Source organism: Nerophis lumbriciformis, linkage group LG01 (genome assembly GCF_033978685.3).
Source record: "Nerophis lumbriciformis linkage group LG01, RoL_Nlum_v2.1, whole genome shotgun sequence".
NCBI lineage: Eukaryota > Metazoa > Chordata > Actinopteri > Syngnathiformes > Syngnathidae > Nerophis > Nerophis lumbriciformis.
In genome coordinates, this window is record NC_084548.2 from 58,326,581 (window position 1) to 58,349,649 (window position 23,069).

Below are 23,069 nucleotides of genomic sequence, written 5' to 3' on the forward strand. Positions count from 1 at the left end.
CGATATTACGGAGATGAAAGAAGGCCGTTTTAGTAACACTCTTAATGTGTGACTCAAACGAGAGAGTTGGGTCGAAGATAATACCCAGATTCTTTACCGAGTCGCCTAGTGTAATTGTTTGGTTGTCAAACGTTAAGGTGGTATTATTAAATAGGTGTTGGTGACTAGCAGGACCGATAATCAGCATTTACGTTTTCTTAGCGTTGAGTTGCAAAAAGTTAGCGGACATCCATTGTTTAATTTCATTAAGACACGCCTCCAGCTGACTACAATCCGGCATGTTGGTCAGCTTTAGGGGCATGTAGAGGTGGGTGTCATCAGCATAACAGTGAAAGCTAACACCGTATTTGCGTATGATGTCGCCTAGCGGCAGCATGTAGATACTAAAAAGTGCAAGGCCAAGAACCGAACCCTGTGGAACTCCGCACATTACCTTAACATACTCCGAGGTCACATTGTTATGGGAGACTCACTGCATCCTGTCAGTGAGATAGGAGTTAAACCAAGACAAGGCTAAGTCTGACATACCAATACGTGTTTTGATACGCTCTAATAAAATATTATCATCGACGGTATCGAGAGCTAAGATCAAGAAGCAGCAACATGGATGACGCATCAGCATCCATCTTTAGCAATAGATCATTAGTCAGTTAGCTTAGCAGCTAGCTAGCTGAGAGAGGGGCGGTGAGACAGAGATCGGGTGTTTTGCAAGTTAAATAAGACTACTAAGTATGTTTGGGAAGTAGTAAAGAAAGCTGTAAAACAATTAGAAGCACACAGATAGAACGATACTTAGCTTTTTCGCAACAGCAACAGCGAGCAGTCACTCCACACAGCTGGAAAAAGTCCATGGACTCAGGAAAGAAGTTACTCACCTGAAGGTTCCAAAGTACTCAAAAAAGGACCATCTTACCCCTAAATCTCCCAGGGGACCCCAAATTGTCCCAAGATTCAAAAGTACCCCAGAACTGACTTACCCCTAAATGTTGTGGTGCTCCAAAAAGGTGCAAATTGTACCTAAAGAGGCCAGAAACCTTTTGGGCGCATTTCAGACCCCATTTCTCATTAGAGACATTTAGGTTCTTTTGGGACCTTCCTCAACCCCAATAGAACCTAATTGGGTTAAATAATGACGTCATTGATACTTCGAAAAACAGACTAGGGTTTAGGTTGGTGAACTGCCTATTGTTACGGCGCACACGCATGCGCAGCCTGTTTCTCCTTCTTCTGTCCTTCTTCTGCGGGAGCACTCAGCGGCTCCACTGTGAGCGCACCTGGACACGCCCCCACACGGGCTGTGCAGACCGCGCCCACACGCCGCCGCAGCCGGAGGCAATCTTCAATCAGCACAGCTGGCAGTGATTACAGACGACAGGATAAAGAGCCTCGCCGCTGACTACTCCTCGTCGGAACGTAGCCCTGTTCGCAGTAAGCTTCACGTCTCTGACTTCCCACCAGTATTATCTCTCGTAGCTTGTGTCCTTGTGTCCTGGTCTGATCATCTTCGTCTCCCTTTTCTTCCACAGTCCCGTGTCTCAGTGTCTACTCCCTTTTCCCCTGGCCCCGGATTTCCCTCCTGATCTACCGACACCCTGCCTGGACTTTGGACGCTCTCTCCTGCACCACGACCCCTTTTGGACACCGGACGTACTCTCTCCTGCACCACAACCCCGTTTGGACATCGGACTTCCTTGCCTCTTCCCTCTGGATTTGGACGCCCTCATTCAACACGCTTGACAACACTCCTTACGGTATCTTCATATGTTAATCCCAGCACATAGCTCACATTCAAACACATAGCAGCATACACACCCTATGTATTCATCAATCTCTCAATAAATGTATATTGAGTTGTACTTCTGCTGTTGTGCCGTCTCCTTCCACCCGTCTAAAGACATAACACCTTTTGGGAAAACAGGAAGTTTACCTTTTTCGCACATTGTACATGGAAAACATTTGGTTTCCCCAGTTGATATGTTGTTGAAGGTCCCTGTCTCACAGGGCCTGCATGTTGTGCCACTGATTTTGGTGCAATCATCCCGAACGTGGCTTCCTGTTGGAAAGGAAAACAAAAGTATTTGTTGCACCGAGGTCCACTATAATGACATAATTTTCACTAACAGGAAATGGAACATTTGGTCAATAAAAACTAGTATTTTCTCAAATAGCAGCCAGTGGCCTTAAATGACTCAATTAACTTTGATTTATAATAAAATAACTAACATGGAACCCACTAAAGTCGTCCATTCCATTCAATGTGGACCACCTCAAATCCTGGTCCACTGCGTTTCTCTCATTCTCTCTGTCGTAATGTTTTTGTATGTCTCTTACGGAGTCTGTAGAGGGTGACCTGTGTCTACCGGAGTCCCTGGGACAGTCATGGTCATGGTTGGGAGAAGACCTGATACCATGGCGATGAGGTGGCTACTATCTGCCTGGGCTGTAAGGTCTGGCATGTTTCTCGTAGCTGGAGGTTTGGTCATGGCCTGAAATAAAGGTGATGGAAGTGTCGTGGGTTTTGGCGATCACAATGTTCTGGCAAACGTTTAGCGTAGCTGTAGCGATCTACTGTGTTGATGATAGGTGCGTGTAGAGCAGTTAGAATCTCAAACAGGAGACCCCCGATGGAGTGCGCCAATTTCTCTTTCTCTCTGGAGTAGTCAGAATCATTAACGATGTCTAGAACGGCATAGCGTGTACTGGCATTGGTCTTATGTTTCTGACGTACAACGTGCAGGTTCTGTCAGTTTAATTGCATCCATAAATGTATCAGCTCCATCTGTGTTGCTCTTTACATGTTTGGTGGACATCATGGAACCACTGGCTCTTCTTTAGGTAGGGAAGGTGTTGCACATATTGCAGTTATTGGTCTTATAGCCTCTTGTTTACTTTCCCATTTACCTCCAACTGCTGAGGTGTCTTCCAATGTTTATCAATGAGTTGCACCATTGTCAAAGTAATCATCCTCAACAAATGCGTTGTGGCTGCTGCTCCAACATAGTCAAATTGTCCGAATAAAACAGTCCAAGTGAAAACTCAGGGGTAAAGTCACAAAAATACAGATTCACTGCACGGGTGTCTCGGCAAGCTCCACCGACCAAGCTAGTTGACTGCAATGGTTCATTAGCCTAGCACGAAGACGAAGAAAAACAAAACCGCCACACCTCTGTTCAGCGTTCTTCTCATATGCTTGGTTGCAACTGTGGTCAGAACCATATTTAGTTTCAAGCGCTTTACATCCCTTGGCATTTAGCCATTCCTTAAATCTAATGGAAGAATTGGGACACCATTTGCCTGACGTGACTGCAAAAAAAAAAAAAAAAAATAGATCAAAGGGCTGAGACACGAGATAAGGAGGACAATTAGGATTAAGCCTGGACTTAGACCAGGGCTATTCAACTGGCGACACTGGGCCAAACCTGGCATGGGAATTACAACATATGGGCCCCTAGAGTTCAGTTCAGAACTTGGGAGACAAACATTTTTGCAGAAAAATCCTAAAATCACGAGAGCCCTCCTGTTGTACAGGTAACTTGGACCAGTGTAAACTAGGGTTGTATGGTATACCGGTAATAATAATAATAATAATAATAATAACAACTGGGATTTATATAGCGCTTTTCTAAGTACCCAAAGTCGCTTTACATGTAGAACCCATCAATCATTCACACCTGGTGGTGGTAAGCTACTTTCATAGCCACAGCTGCCCTGGCGTAGACTGACGGAAGCGTGGCTGCAATTTGCGCCAACGGCCCCTCCGACCACCACCTATCATTCATCATTCAATTCACCGGTGTGAGTGGCACCGGGGGCAAAGGGTGAAGTGTCCTGCCCAAGGACACAACGGCAGCGATTTTTGGATGGTAAGAGGCGGGGAGCGAACCTGCAACCCTCAGGTTTCTGGCACGGTTGCTCTACCCACTAAGCCATGCCGCCCCCTAATACTAATAAAGAACCGAAGTACTAATGAATTAAAAACTGTACTATATTGCTTCCGAAAAATAGCGGACATGACAGCGAGAACCACTGGATTTACTACTGTATTTTCCGGACCATAGGGCGCACCGGATTATAAGGCGCACTGCCGATCCATCCATCCATCCATCCATCTTCTTCCGCTTATCCGAGGTCGGGTCGCGGGGGCAGCAGCTTAAGCAGGGAAGCCCAGACTTCCCTCTCCCCAGCCACTTCGTCCAGCTCCTCCCGGGGGATCCCAAGGCGTTCCCAGGCCAGCCGGGAGAGATAGTCTTCCCAGCGTGTCCTGGGTCTTCCCCATGGCCTCCTACCGGTCGGACGTGCCGGTGGCATCCTGACCAGATGCCCGAACCACCTCATCTGGCTCCTCTCGATGTGGAGGAGCAGCGGCTTTACTTTGAGCTCCCCCCGAATGACAGAGCTTCTCACCCTATCTCTAAGGGAGAGCCCCGCCACTCGGCGGAGGAAACTCATTTCGGCCGCTTGTACCCGTGATCTTGTCCTTTCGGTCATGACCCAAAGCTCATGACCATAGGTGAGGATGGGAACGTAGATCGACCGGTAAATCGAGAGCTTTGCCTTCCGGCTCAGCTCCTTCTTCACCACAACGGTTTGATACAGCGTCCGCATTACTGAAGACGCCGCACTGATCCGCCTGTCGATCTCACGATCCACTCTTCCCCCACTCGTGAACAAGACTCCGAGGTACTTGAACTCCTCCACTTGGGGCAAGATCTCCTCCCCAACCCGGAGATGGCACTCCACCCTTTTCCGGGAGAGAACCATGGACTCGGACTTGGAGGTGCTGATTCCCATCCCAGTCGCTTCACACTCGGCTGCGAACCGATCCAGTGAGAGCTGAAGATCTTGGCCGGATGAAGCCATCAGGACCACATCATCTGCAATTAGCAGTGACCTAATCCTGCAGCCACCAAACCAGACCCCCTCAACGCCCTGACTGCGCCTAGAAATTCTGTCCATAAAGGTTATGAACAGAATCGGTGACAAAGGGCAGCCTTGGCGGAGTCCAACCCTCACTGGAAACGTGTCCGACTTACTGCCGGCAATGCGGACCAAGCTCTGACACTGATTATACAGGGAGCGAACTGCCACAATAAGACAGTCCGTTACCCCATACTCTCTGAGCACTCCCCACAGGACTTCCCGGGGTACACGGTCGAATGCCTTCTCCAAGTCCACAAAGCACATGTAGACTGGTTGGGCAAACTCCCATGCACCCTCAAGGACCCTGCCGAGAGTATAGAGCTGGTCCACAGTTCCACGACCAGGACGAAAACCACACTGTGCCTCCTGAATCCGAGGTTCGACTATCCGGCGTAGCCTCCTCTCCAGTACACCTGAATAGACCTTACCGGGAAGGCTGCCGGTGAGCGGGTCAAATCAGGTCTATTTTCATACAAAAGGCGCACCTTAAAGGGGTAAAAAAAATGTTTCTTCTAAATTGAAAACATTTCCTTGTGGTCTACATAACATATAATGGTGGTTCTTTGGTCAAAATGTTGCATAGATTATGTTTTACGGATAATTTTCAAACTGCTTTCTGACAGTCGCTTCAGGATGCGTCGTTTTGTGGGCGGTCTTATTTACGTGGCTCACCTTCGACAGTGTCTTCTCCCCGTCATCTTTGTTGTAGCGGTGTAGCGTGCAAGGACGGGAGTGGAAGAAGTGTCAAAAGATGGCGCTAACTGTTTTAATGACATTCAGACTTTACTTCAATCAATAACAAAGCAGTATCTTCTCATCCGTGGCTCACTAGTGCAATAACAATGCCGGAAATGTGTCCCGTGAAAAACCGTCTGACTGGAACGCTCTAAAAACTAAAGTTCCTTGAGTGAATAATGTAAACTCACTACACCAGTATGTTTTAGCACTTTCATGACTAGTTTACTGACAGATATAAGTAAGAACTTTACACTACTTTATATTAGAAATGGCAAAAGCGGAGGTTGAATGTCCCATAACAAGAAGATAGAGAAAAAGAAGAAGCTTATCGACTACGGTGTCGGCACGGACTACAAAGGTGGAAGCACGCACATTTTCAGGACTTATGCAGATCAACAGGTACCAGAAGGTAAGAAAAGTTGCTTTTGCATAATATTGCGAAACAAAACACCAGATAATATGCCTTACCTTATACACACACCATAATAATACTCGTATGTTGAAGCACAGTACAATCCATCAAGCGGTGCGGCTTCAGAGCTTACCAAAGTCGTATTAAAACATTTTGATAGATTTTTGAGCGCCGTGTGTAATGTTCTATATCATGGGTGTCAAACTCTGGCCCGCGGGTCAAAATTGGCCCGCTGTGTAATTTCACTTGGCCCTTGAGGCGATATCAAATTAACACCAGAGCTGGCCCACCAATTATATACAGCGGCGGTGCCGCTAATTCTCATACTTGCCAACCCTCCCAGGAGACTCCCAAATTTCAGTGCCCCTCCCGAAAATCGTCACATTCGCTTTTCATCCAGTCCAACTAGTGCTGGCCCATTCACATAATATGTGCGGCTTCTGCACGCACACACAAGTGAATGCAAAGCATACTTGATCAACAGCGATACAGGTTACAAAGAGGGTGGCCGTATAAACAACTTTAACATTGTTAGAAATATACGCCACACTGTGAACCTACACCAAACAAGAATGACAAGCACATTTCGGGAGAACATCCACACCGTAACACAACATTCCCCAAACTTTTTGACTCGGGGGCTGCATTGGGTTAAAACAATTTGGCCGGGCTGTATATATATATATATATATATATATATATATATATATATATATATATATATACATATATATATATATATGTAGTAGATAGATATATATATATATTAGGGCTGTGAATCTTTGGGTGTCCCACGATTCGATTCAATATCGATTCTTGGGGTCACGATTCGATTCAAAATCGATTTCGTTTTTCAATTCAACACGATTCTCGATTCAAAAATGATTTTTTTCCCGATTCAAAACGATTCTCTATTCATTCAATACTTAGGATTTCAGCAGGATCTACCCCAGTCTGCGGACATGCAAGCAGAGTAGTAGATTTTTGTAAAAAGCTTTTATAATTGTAAAGGACAATGTTTTATCAACTGATTGCAATAATGTACATTTGTTTTTAACTATTAAATGAACCAAAAATATGACTTATTTTATCTTTGTGAAAATATTTGACACAGTGTGTCAAATATTATGAGATGCAATGCAAATGTAAGCAACTGTGACACTATTGTTCTTTCTTTTCTTTTTTTTTTTTTTTATAAATGTCCAATGATAATGTCAATGAGGGATTTTTAATCACTGCTATGTTGAAATTGTAACTAATATTGATGCTGTTGTTGATAACATTCATTTTTGTTTCACTAATTTTGGTTTGTCCAGTGTCGTTTTTGTGTCTCCGCTCAATTGCACTGTTTATTGCAGTTCTGAGTGTTGCTGGGTCGGGTTTGGTTTTGGAATTGGATTGCATTGTTATGGTATTGCTGTGTATTTTTTTGTTGGATTGATTAATTTAAAAAAATAAAAATTTTAAATTTTAAAATTTAAAAAAAAATTTAAATTAAAAATCGATTTTTAAAAAATGAGAATCGATTCTGAATCGCACAACGTGAGAATCGCGATCCGAATTCGAATAGGTTTTTCATATATATACTGTATATATATATATATATATATATATATATATATATATACAGCACACTTTCCGCGCGCGCGATGATGTCACGTTATCGATGAGAAAATGCATTTTTAGACAATATGATTTGCCTGAGTGGCTAGGAGACACCGTGAGTAGCAAGCGGTACAAAGTGGAGAGGAAAAGACAGAAAAAAATAATATATATACAGTATATATATATATATATTTTTTTATACTTGGGACTTCACACGGGCCTGATTTTGGACGCTGGCGGGCCAGATCCGATAGTTTGGGGACCAATGCTCCAACCACTAGGCCACTGAGTAGGTGCATATTGCAGTCTACATGTATCTCTTATGTGTGACTGCCATCATATTGCAGTCTACACGTATCTCTTATGTGTGACTGGTCACACTTATCATTTTTTTTTTTTTTTTTTTTTTTTTTTTTTATTAAATCAACATAGAAAAAAACACACGATACACTTTCAACTAGTGCATCAACCCAGAAAAAAAAACCCTCCCTCCCCTATTCACACTCACACACACCCACTCACACAAAAGGGGTTGTTTCTTTCTGCCAACAATATTCTGGTTTCCACAACATGGACAACACTTCTGCAAGGGACACAACACAGTCCCTGAAGCACACTTGATTGTTTGTGCTGCTGGTCCACTAACATTTTCATTTAATTACTATTTTTTCTTTCCCTTTTCTCCCTTATGTAATTATTTTTATATTGTTTACTTTCCTCTTTATCCAAGAAAATATTTATTTATCCTATCTATAAAAAAATAAAAATAAAATAAATAAATAAAAAAAGAAAGAAAGGACCTTATCTTCACCAGACCTGGCTGTAAATGAAATTAGCTTTGTTTAAAGGTTGTTGTTTTTTTTTTTTTAAACCAGGTCCAGTCCAGATAATGTCCAAGTCGGGTCCAGCAACACACACCTTCATTCATGTACACTGAGAAAACAAACAAACAAACAAACAAACAAAAAAAACACAGAAAATTTTGGAACACAACAGATTGCATATAATCTATAAACAAAATTACATTTTAAAAACAAAAACAAAAAACGTATTTACAGTCCAGCTTATGTTCAGGTCACTAAAAGTTAGGGAATACAACAACAGATAGCATATAATCTATAAATAATTACACTTTCAACATAAGCCTTTGAGGACTTCCCATCTTTTTTTATGTTTTTTGGCATCATTATCGTTTTCAACCATGTAACTTTCTAAAGTTAAAAAATACTGAATAAATGTTTTAAAGAAAGTAATACTAAGTGAATATCTGTTTTTGGCCTTAAAAATAAACCTTTTACCGAGTACTATAATTAAATTGATTAAATCATGATTGTCAATGAACTCTCCCAAAATAACAGAAACCACATCAAGCTTCATAAACAAACCAATCCTTAAACACATTTTTTCAACTTCCACCCAAAAAGAAGACACAATATGACAATACCAAAACAAATGCAGGGTGGATTCAGACTCCTGACAACAAAATCGGCAGTCATCTGACTCTGTCATATTCCATAATTTTAACATTTTCCCCGTGGGTAAGAAGTTATAAATAATTTTAATTTGAAAATAACGATTTTGCACATCAATAGTAGTTTTATAGATTAGTTTGAATATGGCATCCCACGGCAACGGGCAGTCAAAAAAGTCCTCCCATTTTCCAAATGTGTTGTATGGGGCAGCCTTCAAAGATTTCTTTATTAAATAAAACTTATATATTTTTCTATTTATTTTAGTTCCTTTTTGCCAACTCAAATTTCTTATTAGAGGTTTACAAACTAATAATTTAGTAGTTCCATAATTAATTATTTGTTTCCATCTTTTCCCAATGACTCCAGTTAGTTGATTAAATGAAAAGCTTGAGCAAGCATCACCATACATAGTTATAAATTCTTCATACTTCATAATCTTACCATTCTCATTTATAATATCATTGACAAAAATGATTCCTCTTTCAAACATATTTTTCCAAAAGAAAGGCTTTCCATCTATTACAATATTAGAGTTCATCCATATTATCTGCTGCAAAATATCGTCTCTTTTTTCTGGCACATAAAATTGAAAACACCACCATGAGTGGATTGTTTCCTTTATGAACCCCGCCATGTTTCCCAGCAGACTCTCTACATAAGAAAAATGGGAGGGGATCACTTGTAAAAAAGGATACAATTTCTTTTGATAAAATACATGTTTTTTGTCCAACAGGACACTTGTGTACCACTCAGTGTTGAAATACATCTTTGGAACAATTGATGCTTTTAAAGACAGACACATAGCTTCAAGGTTGAGAAGTTTCAGGCCCCCATATTCATACTCATTGTACAAAACCTTTCTTTTAATCTTTTCTGGTTTGCCGTCCCAGACAAAATCGAAGACCCTCCGCTCACAAATCTTAAAAAAGTTTTGTGATGGAGCTGGTAATGACAAAAACAAATAAATAAATTGAGGAACAATTAACGAGTTGACAATAGATATTTTACCATACAAGGTTAAGGATTTCCCTTTCCATAATTGCATAATTTTGTCCAGCTTTCTTAGTCGATTATCATAATTTATTGAGCCTAGGTCTTCCAGATTCTCTGGGACAACAACACCAAGTATATTAACTGGACCATCTGTCCACAAAACAGGCACTTTGCATTCCATTCGAAAGGACGTTCCCTTTAGTTTTCCGATCCTTAACATTTTACATTTATCATAATTAAGCTGAAGGCCAGATTGCTGTGAAAATATATCCAAAAGATCAAGAAGGTTCCGCAAACAATGGGGATTGGGGCTGATAAAGAAGCTTGTATCGTCTGCATACATTGTTATTTTACTTTCAATATTATTATTAATGAGCCCGTCAATATTTTCATTTAATCTAACTTTAATCGCCAATATTTCCATAGCAATAATAAATAAGTATGGAGACAAGGGGCACCCTTGTTTTAGACCTCTTAATAGCGGTATTGTCCCAGAGATGTATCCATTGTTAATAATTCTACAGTTAGTTTTATTATATAGCGTCTTGATCCAGTGTAATAAGGAGTTGCCAAAATTGAAAAAAACTAAGCTTTTACAAATGAAATCTACGCTAATTTTGTCAAATGCCTTCTCCAGGTCAGCTACAAAAATTAATCCTCTTTTATTTTCCATATTATAATTTTCTATAATTTCTAATAACTGTCTAATATTGTTTCCTATGTTTCTTCCTTGTAGGAAACCTGATTGATCTTGGTGAATAATATTTGACAAAACAGACTTAAGTCGTGTAGCCAAACATTTTGCCAGTATCTTAGCATCGTAACACTGAAGTGTTATTGGCCTCCAATTTTTTAGATAAACTGGGTCTTTGTACTGACCATTTATTTCCTGTTTCAATAGTAAAGAAATAAGACCTTCTGTTTGAGTATTAGACAAAAAACCTGTTTTATACGAGTAATTAAAACTAGAAAGCAATGGTTTCTTAAGCTCTTCATAAAAAACTTGATAAACCTCAATAGGTATTCCATCTAATCCTGGGGTTTTCCCTGGATGAAAGGATTTAACAGTTTCCACAAGTTCTTCCTCTCTAATGAGGCCTTCACATGAATGGCTTTCTTCTGAATTCAATTTTCTTTCATAATTTTCTGGAAAAAAATGTGTAATTTCTGGAGGAATTACCGGATTAGAAAAAATATTTTTAAAGTAATTTTCCATTTCTTTCAACAATGTAGTGTGTGTGTCCAATACCTTTCCATTTGTTTTAATAAGCTTGGAAATGTTCTTTTTAGAACGTTTTTTTATTTGGATATTTAAAAATAATTTTGAACACTTCTCACCTTTTTTCATCCAGATTGCTCTGTTGCAGTCATAACTTTTCAATAATTGTTGTTCAACTAAATCTGCTAACTCCTTTTGTTTGGCTGTAAAGGAATTCAGTTGCTCACTAGTTGGATTATCATTACTATCAATGTTTTTTTGTAAATCCTCAATTTCTTTCTTTAATTCCTGTTCTGCCATTTTAAGTTTTTTTTCCATGAAGAATACGAAATGGCATATCCCCTAAAACAACATTTGAAGGCTTCCCAGACTATTTGGGGATTTGATGATCCTACATTATTTTAAAAAAAGTCAGTAATAAATTGCTTTGTTTTTTCAATAAATTCTTCATCCTGTAAAAGCATTTGATTAAACTTCCAATATCCGGGCCCACGTGTATTTTCTTCAATTGCAATATTTAATCCTATACAATTATGATCAGAACGTAATTTATCATCGATTGATATTGCAGTCACTTTATTTAGCAATGAAAATGATATCAAAAAATAGTCAATACGACTTGCCTGGTTTTGTCTTCTCCATGTATACCGTACTAACCTAGGATTTTTGAATCTCCAGATATCAATTAAATCAAATGCATCCATAACATTTTGAATTTTTTGTAAAGATTGAGGATGATAATTCATTGAAAAATTCCCTTTTCGGTCCAGAACCGTATCCAAAGCAACATTGAAGTCCCCCACAGCAATAATTTCCCCTTGTTGTTCTTGCAACATGTCACTTATTTCTTCAAAAAAGGAAGGTTCATCAACATTTGGCCCATACAGATTCAAAACACACATCTTTTGACCTTGAATAATCATATTTAATATTAACCAGCGTCCTTGTGGGTCTTTTTCCATAGAGTTAAATTGAAAATTAAAAGCTTTTTTAATCAAAATCATAACACCTTTTGAATTTCTGTGACCATGTGAAAAGAAAATCGGACCATCCCATTCTTTTCTCCATTTTTCTTCATCTAATTTTGTTGAATGAGTTTCTTGAAGACAAAAAATATCTTGTTCTTTTTCATTCAGCCACATAAATATAAGTTTTCTTTTTCTGTTGTCTGCAAGACCATTGCAATTATAACTAATTATTCCAACTTCATTATCATTCCTATAAACCATATGACCTGAGTAAATTCATAATATATTTGATTGATTCTCTTAATACCATACATTTCATAGACATGAAAATCTTGTAACTAAAAACTGCAGCATCACTTGCTATTTCCAAGGAAACCAATATCCCCTCTACTAAACCCACAAACACACCATTCACACCACAGCACACGAGACAAACAAACACATAACCCCTAAAATATATTATTCGCTGACCGTTTCCCAACATCTAACTACATTGTCCAGTCCCAGAATAAACTATAAAGCACCAAAAACAAAATGTCAATTTATATCCGTCAAGTCGTCGCCATGGTGATGTTGCGATGACGTCATCACTGCGCGACATTGTTATTGTTCCTCACATGTTTCTGTACAGCTCACCGTTAACGTACAGTTTATCCACAACAAGACGAGCTTGTTGTCCTTTCAGCCTAAAGGACTTCATAATTGGAATTAACTTACGTCGTTTCTCCACCACCTCGATCGGATATTGACTGGTCATGAAGAATTTAGTGCCTTTCAGTCTTCTAGAGAGAGCAAGCATTTCGTCTTTGCATTTGGAGTTAGTAAAGTTTACAAGCATAGGTCTTGGTTTAGCATCCTCCTTGCGTCTGCCAATCCTGTGTGCTCGTTCCATCTGGATCCTCTTAACTTTTTCCTCCGGGATGCCGAGTTGCTCCTGCAGAAAGGCTCTGACGAGGTTCTCCGCAATGTCGTAAGTTTCTCCTCCATCTTCGCTAATTCCCATGATTAGCAGGTTGTCCCGCATGCTCCTGCAGCGGAGTTCCAACAAGTCTGCCTTTAATTTCTCGTTCTCCGTTGTCAGTCTTGTAGTTTCGAGTTTCAGGCTTGTTAACTCAACTTTTAACGTTGTCTGTTCCTTTTTTATCTCCATCATTTCAGAGTGATTGTGCTCGACTGATTTTTTTCAGCTCTGAAACGTCAGTTTTTAGTTCATCTAAAATGTCAAGTTTTTCAAGTTTTTGAACCATAACTTGCAACATTTTTCGATCGTCCGGAGTAAACGTTGCATTTTCGTCCAATTCACTTGAGGACAATTGATCCCGGGCGCGTTTTGATTCCTTTGTTCCACGTTGTGGCATGGTTGCAGGCGAACAATTACCGTATTTTCCGCACTATAAGGCGCACCGGATTATTAGCCGCACCTTCAATGAATTACATATTTCATAACTTTGTCCACCAATAAGCCGCCCCGGATTATAAGCCGCGCCTACGCTGCGCTAAAGGGAATGTCAAAAAAACAGTCAGATAGTTCAGTCAAACTTTAATAATATATTGAAAACCAGCGTTCTAACAACTCTGTCCCAAAATGTACGCAAATGTGCAATCACAAACATAGTAAAATTCAAAATGGTGTAGAGCAATAGTAACATAATGTTGCTCGAACGTTAATGTCACAACACACAAAATAAACATAGCGCTCACCTTCTGAAGTTATTCTTCATTCGTAAATCCTTCGAATTCTTCGTCTTCGGTGTCCGAATTGAAAAGTTGCGCAAGCGTGGTATCCAAAATGGCCGGTTCCGTCTCGTCGAAGTCATCGGGAGTCAGTGTCGCTGTTGTTCTGTGAATCCTGCCTTCCGGAAAGCTCGGACCACAGTTGTGACCGAAATATCTGCCCAGGCATTTACGATCCACTGGCAAATGTTGGCGTATGTCGTCCGGCGCTGTCTGCCCGTCTTAGTGAAGGTGTGTTCGCCTTCGGAGCTGTGTGAAAAAAGCCACCCGGCCTCTTCGCGTAAACTTCCCTTAACCACTCGCTCATCTTTTCTTCATCCATCCATCCCTTCGAGTTAGCTTTTATGATGACGCCGGCTGGAAAGGTCTCTTTTGGCAAGGTCTTCCTTTTGAATATCACCATGGGTGGAAGTTAGCATGGCAAGCTAGAACCACAGTGAAGGATGACTTCTCATTCCCTGTGGTGCGAATATTCACCGTACGTGCTCCCGTTCCACAGTGCGGTTCACAGGAATATCAGTTGCTGTGAAATACGGTAGTAATCCGTGTGCGGATGGAGAGATTGCGTCTTTTTATGAACCGGATCCTTTTCGCTTAGTAGGAGCCATTTTGTGGTCTTTACAGATGTAAACAGGAAATGAAACGTACGGTGATATCCGCGCGTTTTTTCTTCTTCTTCCGGGGGCGGGCGGTAGCTTACAGTAGAAGAAGAAGCGCTTCCTGTTCTATGGGGGCGGGTGCTTACCTTGGCGGTTGCTTGCGTAGAAGAAGAAGCGCTTCCTGTTCTACCGGGAAAAAAGATGGCGGCTGTTTACCGAAGTTGCGAGATCGAAACTTTATGAAAATGAATCGTAATAAAGCGCACCGGGTTATAAGGCGCACTGTTAGCTTTTGAGAAAATTTGTGGTTTTTAGGTGCGCCTTATAGTGCGGAAAATACGGTAGTCACTCTGCGTTCGAGGCACCTTATCTTCCGCCAAATCACCCTCGTGAGGAGTATATATCTCACCAATTGTAAAGAGGTGGATATATATTAGAAAACGACTTCAAATCGTATGTCACATGCCCTTTATAACGTTACATACTGGGATTTGTGTAGAGACGGTCTCAGCTCACGTTGCTCACGGCTGCCATCTTTGATCTCACACTTATCATTTCACCATGTACCAAATAAAATAGCTTCGAGGTCATTAAGCACAACAAAAATTATTCCGTACATTAGGCGCACTGTCAAGTTTTGAGAAAATGAAAGGATTTTCAGTGCGCCTTATAGTCTGAAAAATATGGTAATCCTTGCCTTCATGGCAACAAAGTACGTTTCTTACAAGTATCCCTGCAGGACGAGGAATAGCTAAACATGCTTCACTACACACAGTAGTCCTGCTGACCTACCTCTGGAAGGATCATGGGCGTCTCTTTCTGATGTCAAATTCCAAAGTCTTGCACACAACCAAAGTTGGTTTAACCATGAGTCTTTACCGACTTGGAATTCCAAAATGTTTGGGCTGTATAAAAACTGACTCCATTGACAACCGAGATACAGGACACGTTCGGCAGCTTGCTCGAATCTTGTCTATTGGACGTTCTCCTATGGACCAATTCCACCAGTTTTACTTATCTCTTAAGGTGGCGAGCCTTTGGAACAAAGTCCAGTTTGTTTCAGTAGGGCCCCTTGGTTATTTTATTTCGTACAATCCTTTCTATTCCAGTTTGTTTCCCCTTCTCACAATACCGCTGGTTGAGTACAGCCATGTAAACCAAAACATTGTCCAGCAACGATGGCTACCCAGCCCACACAATGCATTGGGAAAGCAGGTGCCCTTTCGAGCCCTGTTCTTCTATCTTTCAGTCGGTCTTACCAGCCAGGCACTTTGGACAACATTGTCCGTTTATGGGATACTCAGTTGTTGGATGGCACTCCAGTGCATGTCCAGTCAAGAAACAAATCGTGAATATCTGCAGAGAAGACAACATGATTGTTATTGTCGCTGCCATCCTAAAGGGAAAGTAAAAATATTTATGTCTACTGCTTGGTTACAGACTTCCGTAAGTCCGTTTTGGGGTCCTTTGGGACCTATAGGGGAAGATGGTCCTTTTGGGGCTACTTTGGGACCTATAGGGGAAGATGGTCCTTTTTGGGCTACTTTGGGACCTTTAGGGGAAGATGGTCCTTTGGGACCTATAGGGGAAAATGGTCCTTTTTGGGCTACTTTGGGACCTATAGGGGAAGATGGTCCTTTTTGGGCTACTTTGGGACCTTTAGGGGAAGATGGTCCTTTTTGGGCTATTTTGGAACATATAGGGGAAGATGGTCCTTTTGGGCTATTTTGGAACATATAGGGGAAGATGGTCCTTTTTGGGCTACTTTGGCATCTAAAAGGGAAGATGGTCCTTTTTGGGCTACTTTGGCAACTAAAGGGGAAGATGGTCCTTTTTGGGCTACTTTGGGACCTATATGGGAAGTTAGTCCTTTTTGGGCTTCTTTGGGACCTTTAGCGGAAGATGCTGCTAACTGCATTGGTCTCTACTGCAACTGCTTGAAGACAGAATTTGTCTCAACCGAAACTGCTGCACAACTGTCCTCCAAATCTGGAGCCCAAATTAAGCAAGTTGACGATTTTAAGTACCTCGGTTCCTGCATCATGGATTCCGGTAATGACTTCTGTACCAGGAAAGCCCAAGCCTGGAAAGCATGTAATACAATGGACAGCATATGGCACTCCAACCTGCCCAATTCACTTAAGCTGGACCTCTTCAAGTCTACCAACAAACCCATCCTGATGTACGGCTCCGAGACCTGGACCTTCAACGCGCGCCTTCACAAACGCCTTGACAGTTACTATACCAACCTGCTTCGAAGGATTCAATGGTTGTTGTGGCAGTTCCATCCCACCTTGGACCAAATATACGGCAACCTACCTCGAGCAAGCACCCATCTGAGCCAACATCGTGCACAGTTTGCTGGTCATTGCTACCGTGCCAAGACGGAGCTGATATCACAGCTCCTCCTTTGGAAACAATCTACCAGTGGTCGCCTCACCTACCCTGAAGTAATCGCACGGGACACTGGGATCCTTGTTTCAGAGATGGGCTCTGCCATGGGTGACCCCGACTGCTGGCGGAGGGTTGTGAAAGGTCTCTCTGCTATGGCCGCACATTAATGATGATGATGATGATGGGGAAGATGGTCCTTTTTGGGCTACTTTGGCACCTATAGGGAAAGATGGTCCTTTTTGGGATATGTTGGCACCTATAAGGGAAGATGGTCCTTTTTGGGATACTTTGGCACATACAGGGGAAGATGGTCCTTTTGGTGGTACTATGAGACCTTTAGGGGAAGATGGTCCTTTTGGTGGTACTATGAGACCTTTAGGGGAAGATTGTCCTTTTGGTGGTACTATGAGACCTTTAGGGGAAGATGGTCCTTTTGGTGGTACTATGAGACCTTTAGGGGAAGATGGTCCTTTTGGCGGGTCTATGAGACCTTTAGGGGAAGATGGTCCTTTTGGCGGGTCTATGAGACCTTTAGGGGAAAATGGTCCTTTTGGGGCTATTAGTGACCTTTAGGGGAAGATGGTCCTTTTTGGGCTACTTAGTGACCTTTAGGGGAAGATGGTCCTTTTTGGGCTACTTAGTGACCTTTAGGGGAAGATGGTCCTTTTTGGGCTACTTAAGTGCCTTTAGGGGAAGATGGTCCTTTTTGGGCTACTTAAGGACCTTTAGGGGAAGATACTCCTTTTTGGGCTACTTAGGGACCTTTAGGTGAAGATGGTCCTTTTGGCGGGTCTATGAGACCTTTAGGGGAAGATGGTCCTTTTGGGGCTATTAGTGACCTTTAGGGGAAGATGGTCCTTTTTGGGCTACTTAGTGACCTTTAGGGGAAGATGGTCCTTTTTGGGCTACTTAGTGACCTTTAGGGGAAGATGGTCTTTTTTGGGCTACTTAAGGGCCTTTAGGGGAAGATACCCCTTTTTGGGCTACTTAAGGACCTTTAGGGGAAGATACTCCTTTTTGGGCTACTTAGGGACCTTTAGGTGAAGATGGTCCTTTCTGTAGTACTTTGAGACCTTTAGGCCCTAAAGGTCTTTAAGTACTACAGAAAGGACCATATTCCCCTCAGGCATAGGGGAAGACAGTCCCTGTGGGCTACTTTGGGACCTTCAGGTCTGTTAGTCAAAAGAAACAAAAAGGTTAGTGCAACTGGGAAGTGCTCTGAGAGCATAGGGGAAGCTATGCACGACAAAAAACTAAACAGGCTACAGAGTAAACAAAAACAGAATGCAGGACAACAGCAAAGTCTTACGTTAGTAGAGGACATGGGCGTCACTCGGTTTGAAGAACAGGGAGGCTTTACTCCCCAAGAGGTTCCTTGATGCGAGTGTGCGTTAGCGCGCGAGCAAACAATTTTTTTTTGCAATTGCAAGATTCTTTCGCTCACAACTTTTTGGCAATGTATTAGAATGACACAACACTGAATACATGTAAATTGTTATGGGTCACACTCCTGCTGCCTCTCATCCTGCTGCGTGCTCTGCTGAGAGCAAGACGGGCCATGCCCACAGGCGTTCCCTCTCCACTGCTGGCACGCCTTCGCACGGCTGCAAAGGATCTGCAATCAGCGCACCTGCCCGTGATGAGCGATCAGCCTTCATAGACCAGCACAGCCTGAGATCCAGTGCCAGAACGTAGCTTCTCGTACCCAGTACAGTAAGCCCACTCGTATCTAGCTTTCTCAAATGTGTATACTCTCTCTCTGTTTTCCCTTTCCGTCGTGTTCATTGTCTCTTGTGTTGTGTCGTTCTCCAGCTTCCTCCCGCCCTCCCTTGTCGTAGAGCTGTGTGTCTCGTCACCTTGGACCTCCTGGAGATTCCCCCTTGCCTTCCTGGACTTCGACCTCACGCCTGCCCACTGACCATGACGCCACCATCCGTCTGTCCTCTGACACTCAAGCCTGCCTTGCCCTTATTGGACTTCCACCTGGATCTCAACACGCACCCTCAACACCCTCTGGTAACTACGGTCAGATAAAACTTACACATAGTCACACTACATCTCGTTGGTTTAATCACACACCGCATTCACATACTGAGCTGTCAGCTGTCAAACACACTGACAGCTGACGACGTCATCGCCTCTCTGCCATCTTCTTCTCCACTGTCCCGTCACAGTACGTTCTGGCCATGACAAACCAGACGACAGTGACATGACGCGTACCCCGCTCACCTCCCGAGCCTCCCCCATCCCCAGTGTCGCAGTCATGCACACGGCACTCCAGCAGCACCAAGAGCGCCTTTGCTTACTGGAGAACAAACTGGATGCTGCTTTTTCTAAATTGTTGGCTCGGCTGGACTTGATTTCCCCGGGCTCTTCCGCTCTGCCGGCGCTCGAGCGACCCGCCTCCGCCGCTGCAACCTCCTTGCAGCCCCCTTCATCCTGCGAGCCGAAGATCGCTAGTCCCAGAGCTTTTGAAGGGGATTTTGAGCTTTGCCGTGGCTTCCTGGTCCAGTGTGACATGGTTTTTCGTCACCATCCCTCCCGTTACACTTCTGACGAGGCCAAGATAGCCTTCATTTTTTCTGTTGACTGGAAGGGCTCTCTTGTGGGCCACGGCAGCTGTTGACCACAACCTTGGTCTCAACATGGACTTTGCCGCTTTTCCCTCAGAGTTCCGTGCAGTTTTTGATCACCCCGCCGATGGAAGAGACGCTGCCCCACGTCTTCACTCCTTCCAGCAAGGCTCTCGTTCTGTCGCCGACTACACCCTCGAGTTCCGCACCCTGTCTGCCGACAGCGGGTGGGATAATAAGGCCTTGTTGAGCGCCTACCGTAGGGCCCGCTCCGAAGATATCAAGGACGGATTGTTGAGGGACCGACCAGTCACCTACCACGTCCTCATCCAGTTGGCCCTGCTCATGGACCAAAGCTCAAAGAACGGGTAACGGAACAAAGACTCACAGCCCGCGAGAGTATCAGACGGCCGGTGTGGGAGTCTCGGACCGCTTCTTACTCCCCAACTGCTGCCAGAGATCGGGCAGAGGGCGCCCACTTGGCGGACCAGTCTGGGTTTTTCCCCACACCTACCAGAGGAGTGGAACCCATGCATTTGGGCAGGACACGACTTGCCGTGGAGGAACGGGAGAGGAGGTTCCGGCAGCGCCTCTGCCTCTACTGTTGTTGTGCGAGTCACGTGATCCAGACCTGCTCCACACGACCAAAAGGATCAGGCTCACTAGTAAAGGGAGCACTAGTGAGCCACACCACCTTTCCCCAGGGTTGCAGTGACCCCCGCATTCTCTTCCCCGCAACATTATCTTGGAAGTCGAAGAGTCTGAAGGTGGAAGTATATTTGGACTCTGGAGCAGATGGGAGCTTTATGGGCCGTGATTTCGCCTGTCAAGCTGGGATTTATCTTCTGGACACTTCGATGCCTGCTCAGGCCTTGGACGGACATCCCCTGGGAACCATCACCCACCGTACAGCACTGGTCACACTAACCCTGTCAGGCAACCACACGGAGCGAATCAGCTTGTTGATCCTCAACGCCCCCGTCGCTCTGCTAGTCCTCGGCCGCTCGTGGCTTCGCCAGCACGACCCCCAGATTTCCTGGATCAAAAGGGAGCATCCTAGCCTGGAGCACGGCATGCCATGCTAACTGCCTCAAAGCAGCTGCGCCCCTCTCAGAGAACCCTAGACTCGTGTCATCCCCCTTGGACCTAGCTGGATTCCCCACTGTCTACCACGATCTTGCTGCCGTTTTCAGTAAGGTGCAGGCACTATCCCTACCTCCGCACAGACCATATGATTGTGCAATCGTTCTCGTCCCTGACGTGGTACTCCCTTTTATCCGCCTGTACAACTTATCCATTCCTGAGAAGAAGGCCATGTCTGACTACATTACGGAGTCGCTCGCATTTGGTATCATCACTCCCTCTAAATCACAGCCTTCCTGCCGGCCTCTTACACACTCTTCCCACATCACTGTTGACTTCATCATGGAACTTTCCTCCTCTAGAGGTAACACCGCAATCCTCACCATCATTTACAGGTTTTCCAAGGCTGCACACTTCATACCATTATCCAAACTCCCATCCTCTGCTGAGACCACGGACCTGCTGGTCCAGCATGTGGTCCCCACCGACATTGTGTCTGATCGTGGCCCCCAATGCATTTCTCGGGTCTGGCAAGCCTTCTGCAAGGGGATCAGGGCCACAGTCAGCCTGACTTCTGGCTACCACCCCCAAAGCAATGGTCAAGCAGAAAGTGCCAACCAGTATGTGGAGACCATGCTGCGCTGTATGGCTGCTCAACAGCCTAACTCCTGGAGTAAATTACTTCCATAGGTGGAGTACTCTTTTAACTCCATGACCTGTGCAGCTACTTGTATGTCCCCGTTTGAGTGATGGCTGGGGTTTCAACCTCCTTTGTTTTCCTCCCAGGAGATTGAGGTGGCAGTTCCTTCCACCCGGGCCCACCTGAGACGATGCCGCAGAGTGTGGAGGTCCGCCCGCGCTGTCCTATTGAAGGCCTCAGAAAGGATGCGTCTCAACGCCAACCGGCGGCGCATTCAGGCTACCGACTACCAGCCCGGACAGCAGGTGCTGCTTCGGGTCAAGGACCTCCACCTCCCGATCGCCTCTCAGAAGCTTGCACCACGTTTTGTTGGACCTTCTGCGGTCAAATCCAAGATCAACCTTGCCGCAATAAACTTGGACCTTCCACAGTCAATAAAATCTCACACTGTCTTTCACGTCTCCCAGATCAAGCCAGTAGTCAGCAGTTCCCTGACGCTGACAACTGACGACGTCATCGTCTCTCTGCCGTTCTTCTCCCGCTGTCCCGTCACATAAATGGTTGAAGGTGGAAGTCATCTTTAGTAAGCATGAGATGGCCCAAACACATAAAGACAATGTTGTTGCATGGAAAAGCTAGTAGGCAACTAGCAAACAGGGAAACGTTGCACAAATGATAGCAGTGTATACCAACTTACACATAGGGATGATGCTCGAAACCGGTTTTCCCGGTTGTTCGATAAGAAAAGAACCGAGTCCTCGGACTCGAATCCCTTTTTGAGAACCGGTACCCGTTATCGAGACCACTATAGTAAAGGAAAAGAGTTGGTTCTTTATTCGAATCGCTGGGAACGAATCCCGTCCCGACAAGAAATGCCCCGTGAGACATCACAAGAAATGACGTCATGTAGCTCAGTCATTTGTCAGGGGTGCAGCGTGCTGCGGTTCGTTCCCGGGACGCAAAACTGACGGCTCCGGGCGAAAGCGTGCAGGTAGGAGATTATTTATTTCTCATAAATCATACACATTACAACAGACAGGAACAAAACAAAAGGAAAGCGTGCCGTTCGCACGAGAAGCTAAAGCAAAAACTTTCTTAGCACAGGAATACTAGAAGCTAAGGTAACTTTAGCACAGGAATCATGAGCTCGAAAACCAGAATGCCAACGAAACTGTTGCAAATGCAAACAATGAAGCCACGACGAGTCACCGGAAAAGGCAGGCTTAAATAGAGTCTCTGATGAGCAACAGGTGCGCGTACAAGGCAGGTGAAAATCACAAGTAACCATGGTGACTAAAACAAACCCCCGAAGTGCACAAAAACAACTAAGGAAGTCCAAAACTAACAGAACATAACTCAACAAAACATGATCCGACCACATCATAGTACATCACAGTTTCATATCATTTCACTTTACAGGAGTAGGAAGAAGTAAAGCTTATTTAATCCTACCCCTTTCCCACTTCATAGCGTTTACAAATATATACATCGTTTACTAACCTTTTTATAATAAAATATCTGTGAATTAGTATATATAACAGTTTTGTAATATGTAATTAATTAATTCAGTCATTATTAATATACTGAGATGAAGAATATCTTATTTTCAATAAGGTTGAAAGTATTTCTCATAATCATTTTTCTTTGAACTTTGTAAGCACTATTCATTTGAACAACCTCTTAAACTGGATCATATCAGTACAATGTTTAACTTCTTTA

General features: G+C 43.5%; 1 protein-coding gene across 3 annotated transcripts in view; it reads right to left on the reverse strand.

Annotated features, from left to right (window-relative positions):
* Positions 1 to 23,069, reverse strand: part of LOC133624450 (tumor necrosis factor receptor superfamily member 14-like) — a 59,744-nt gene that overhangs the window by 26,855 nt on the left and 9,820 nt on the right. For all 3 annotated transcript variants that reach the window (XM_061988023.1, XM_061988013.1, XM_061988031.1), the window contains exons 3-4: positions 15,920 to 16,016; positions 1,928 to 2,053 (exon numbers count right to left, since the gene is read on the reverse strand). In XM_061988023.1, coding sequence (XP_061844007.1) covers positions 1,928 to 2,053; positions 15,920 to 16,016 — 223 coding nt within the window. The remainder of the gene's footprint in view (positions 1 to 1,927; positions 2,054 to 15,919; positions 16,017 to 23,069) is intronic.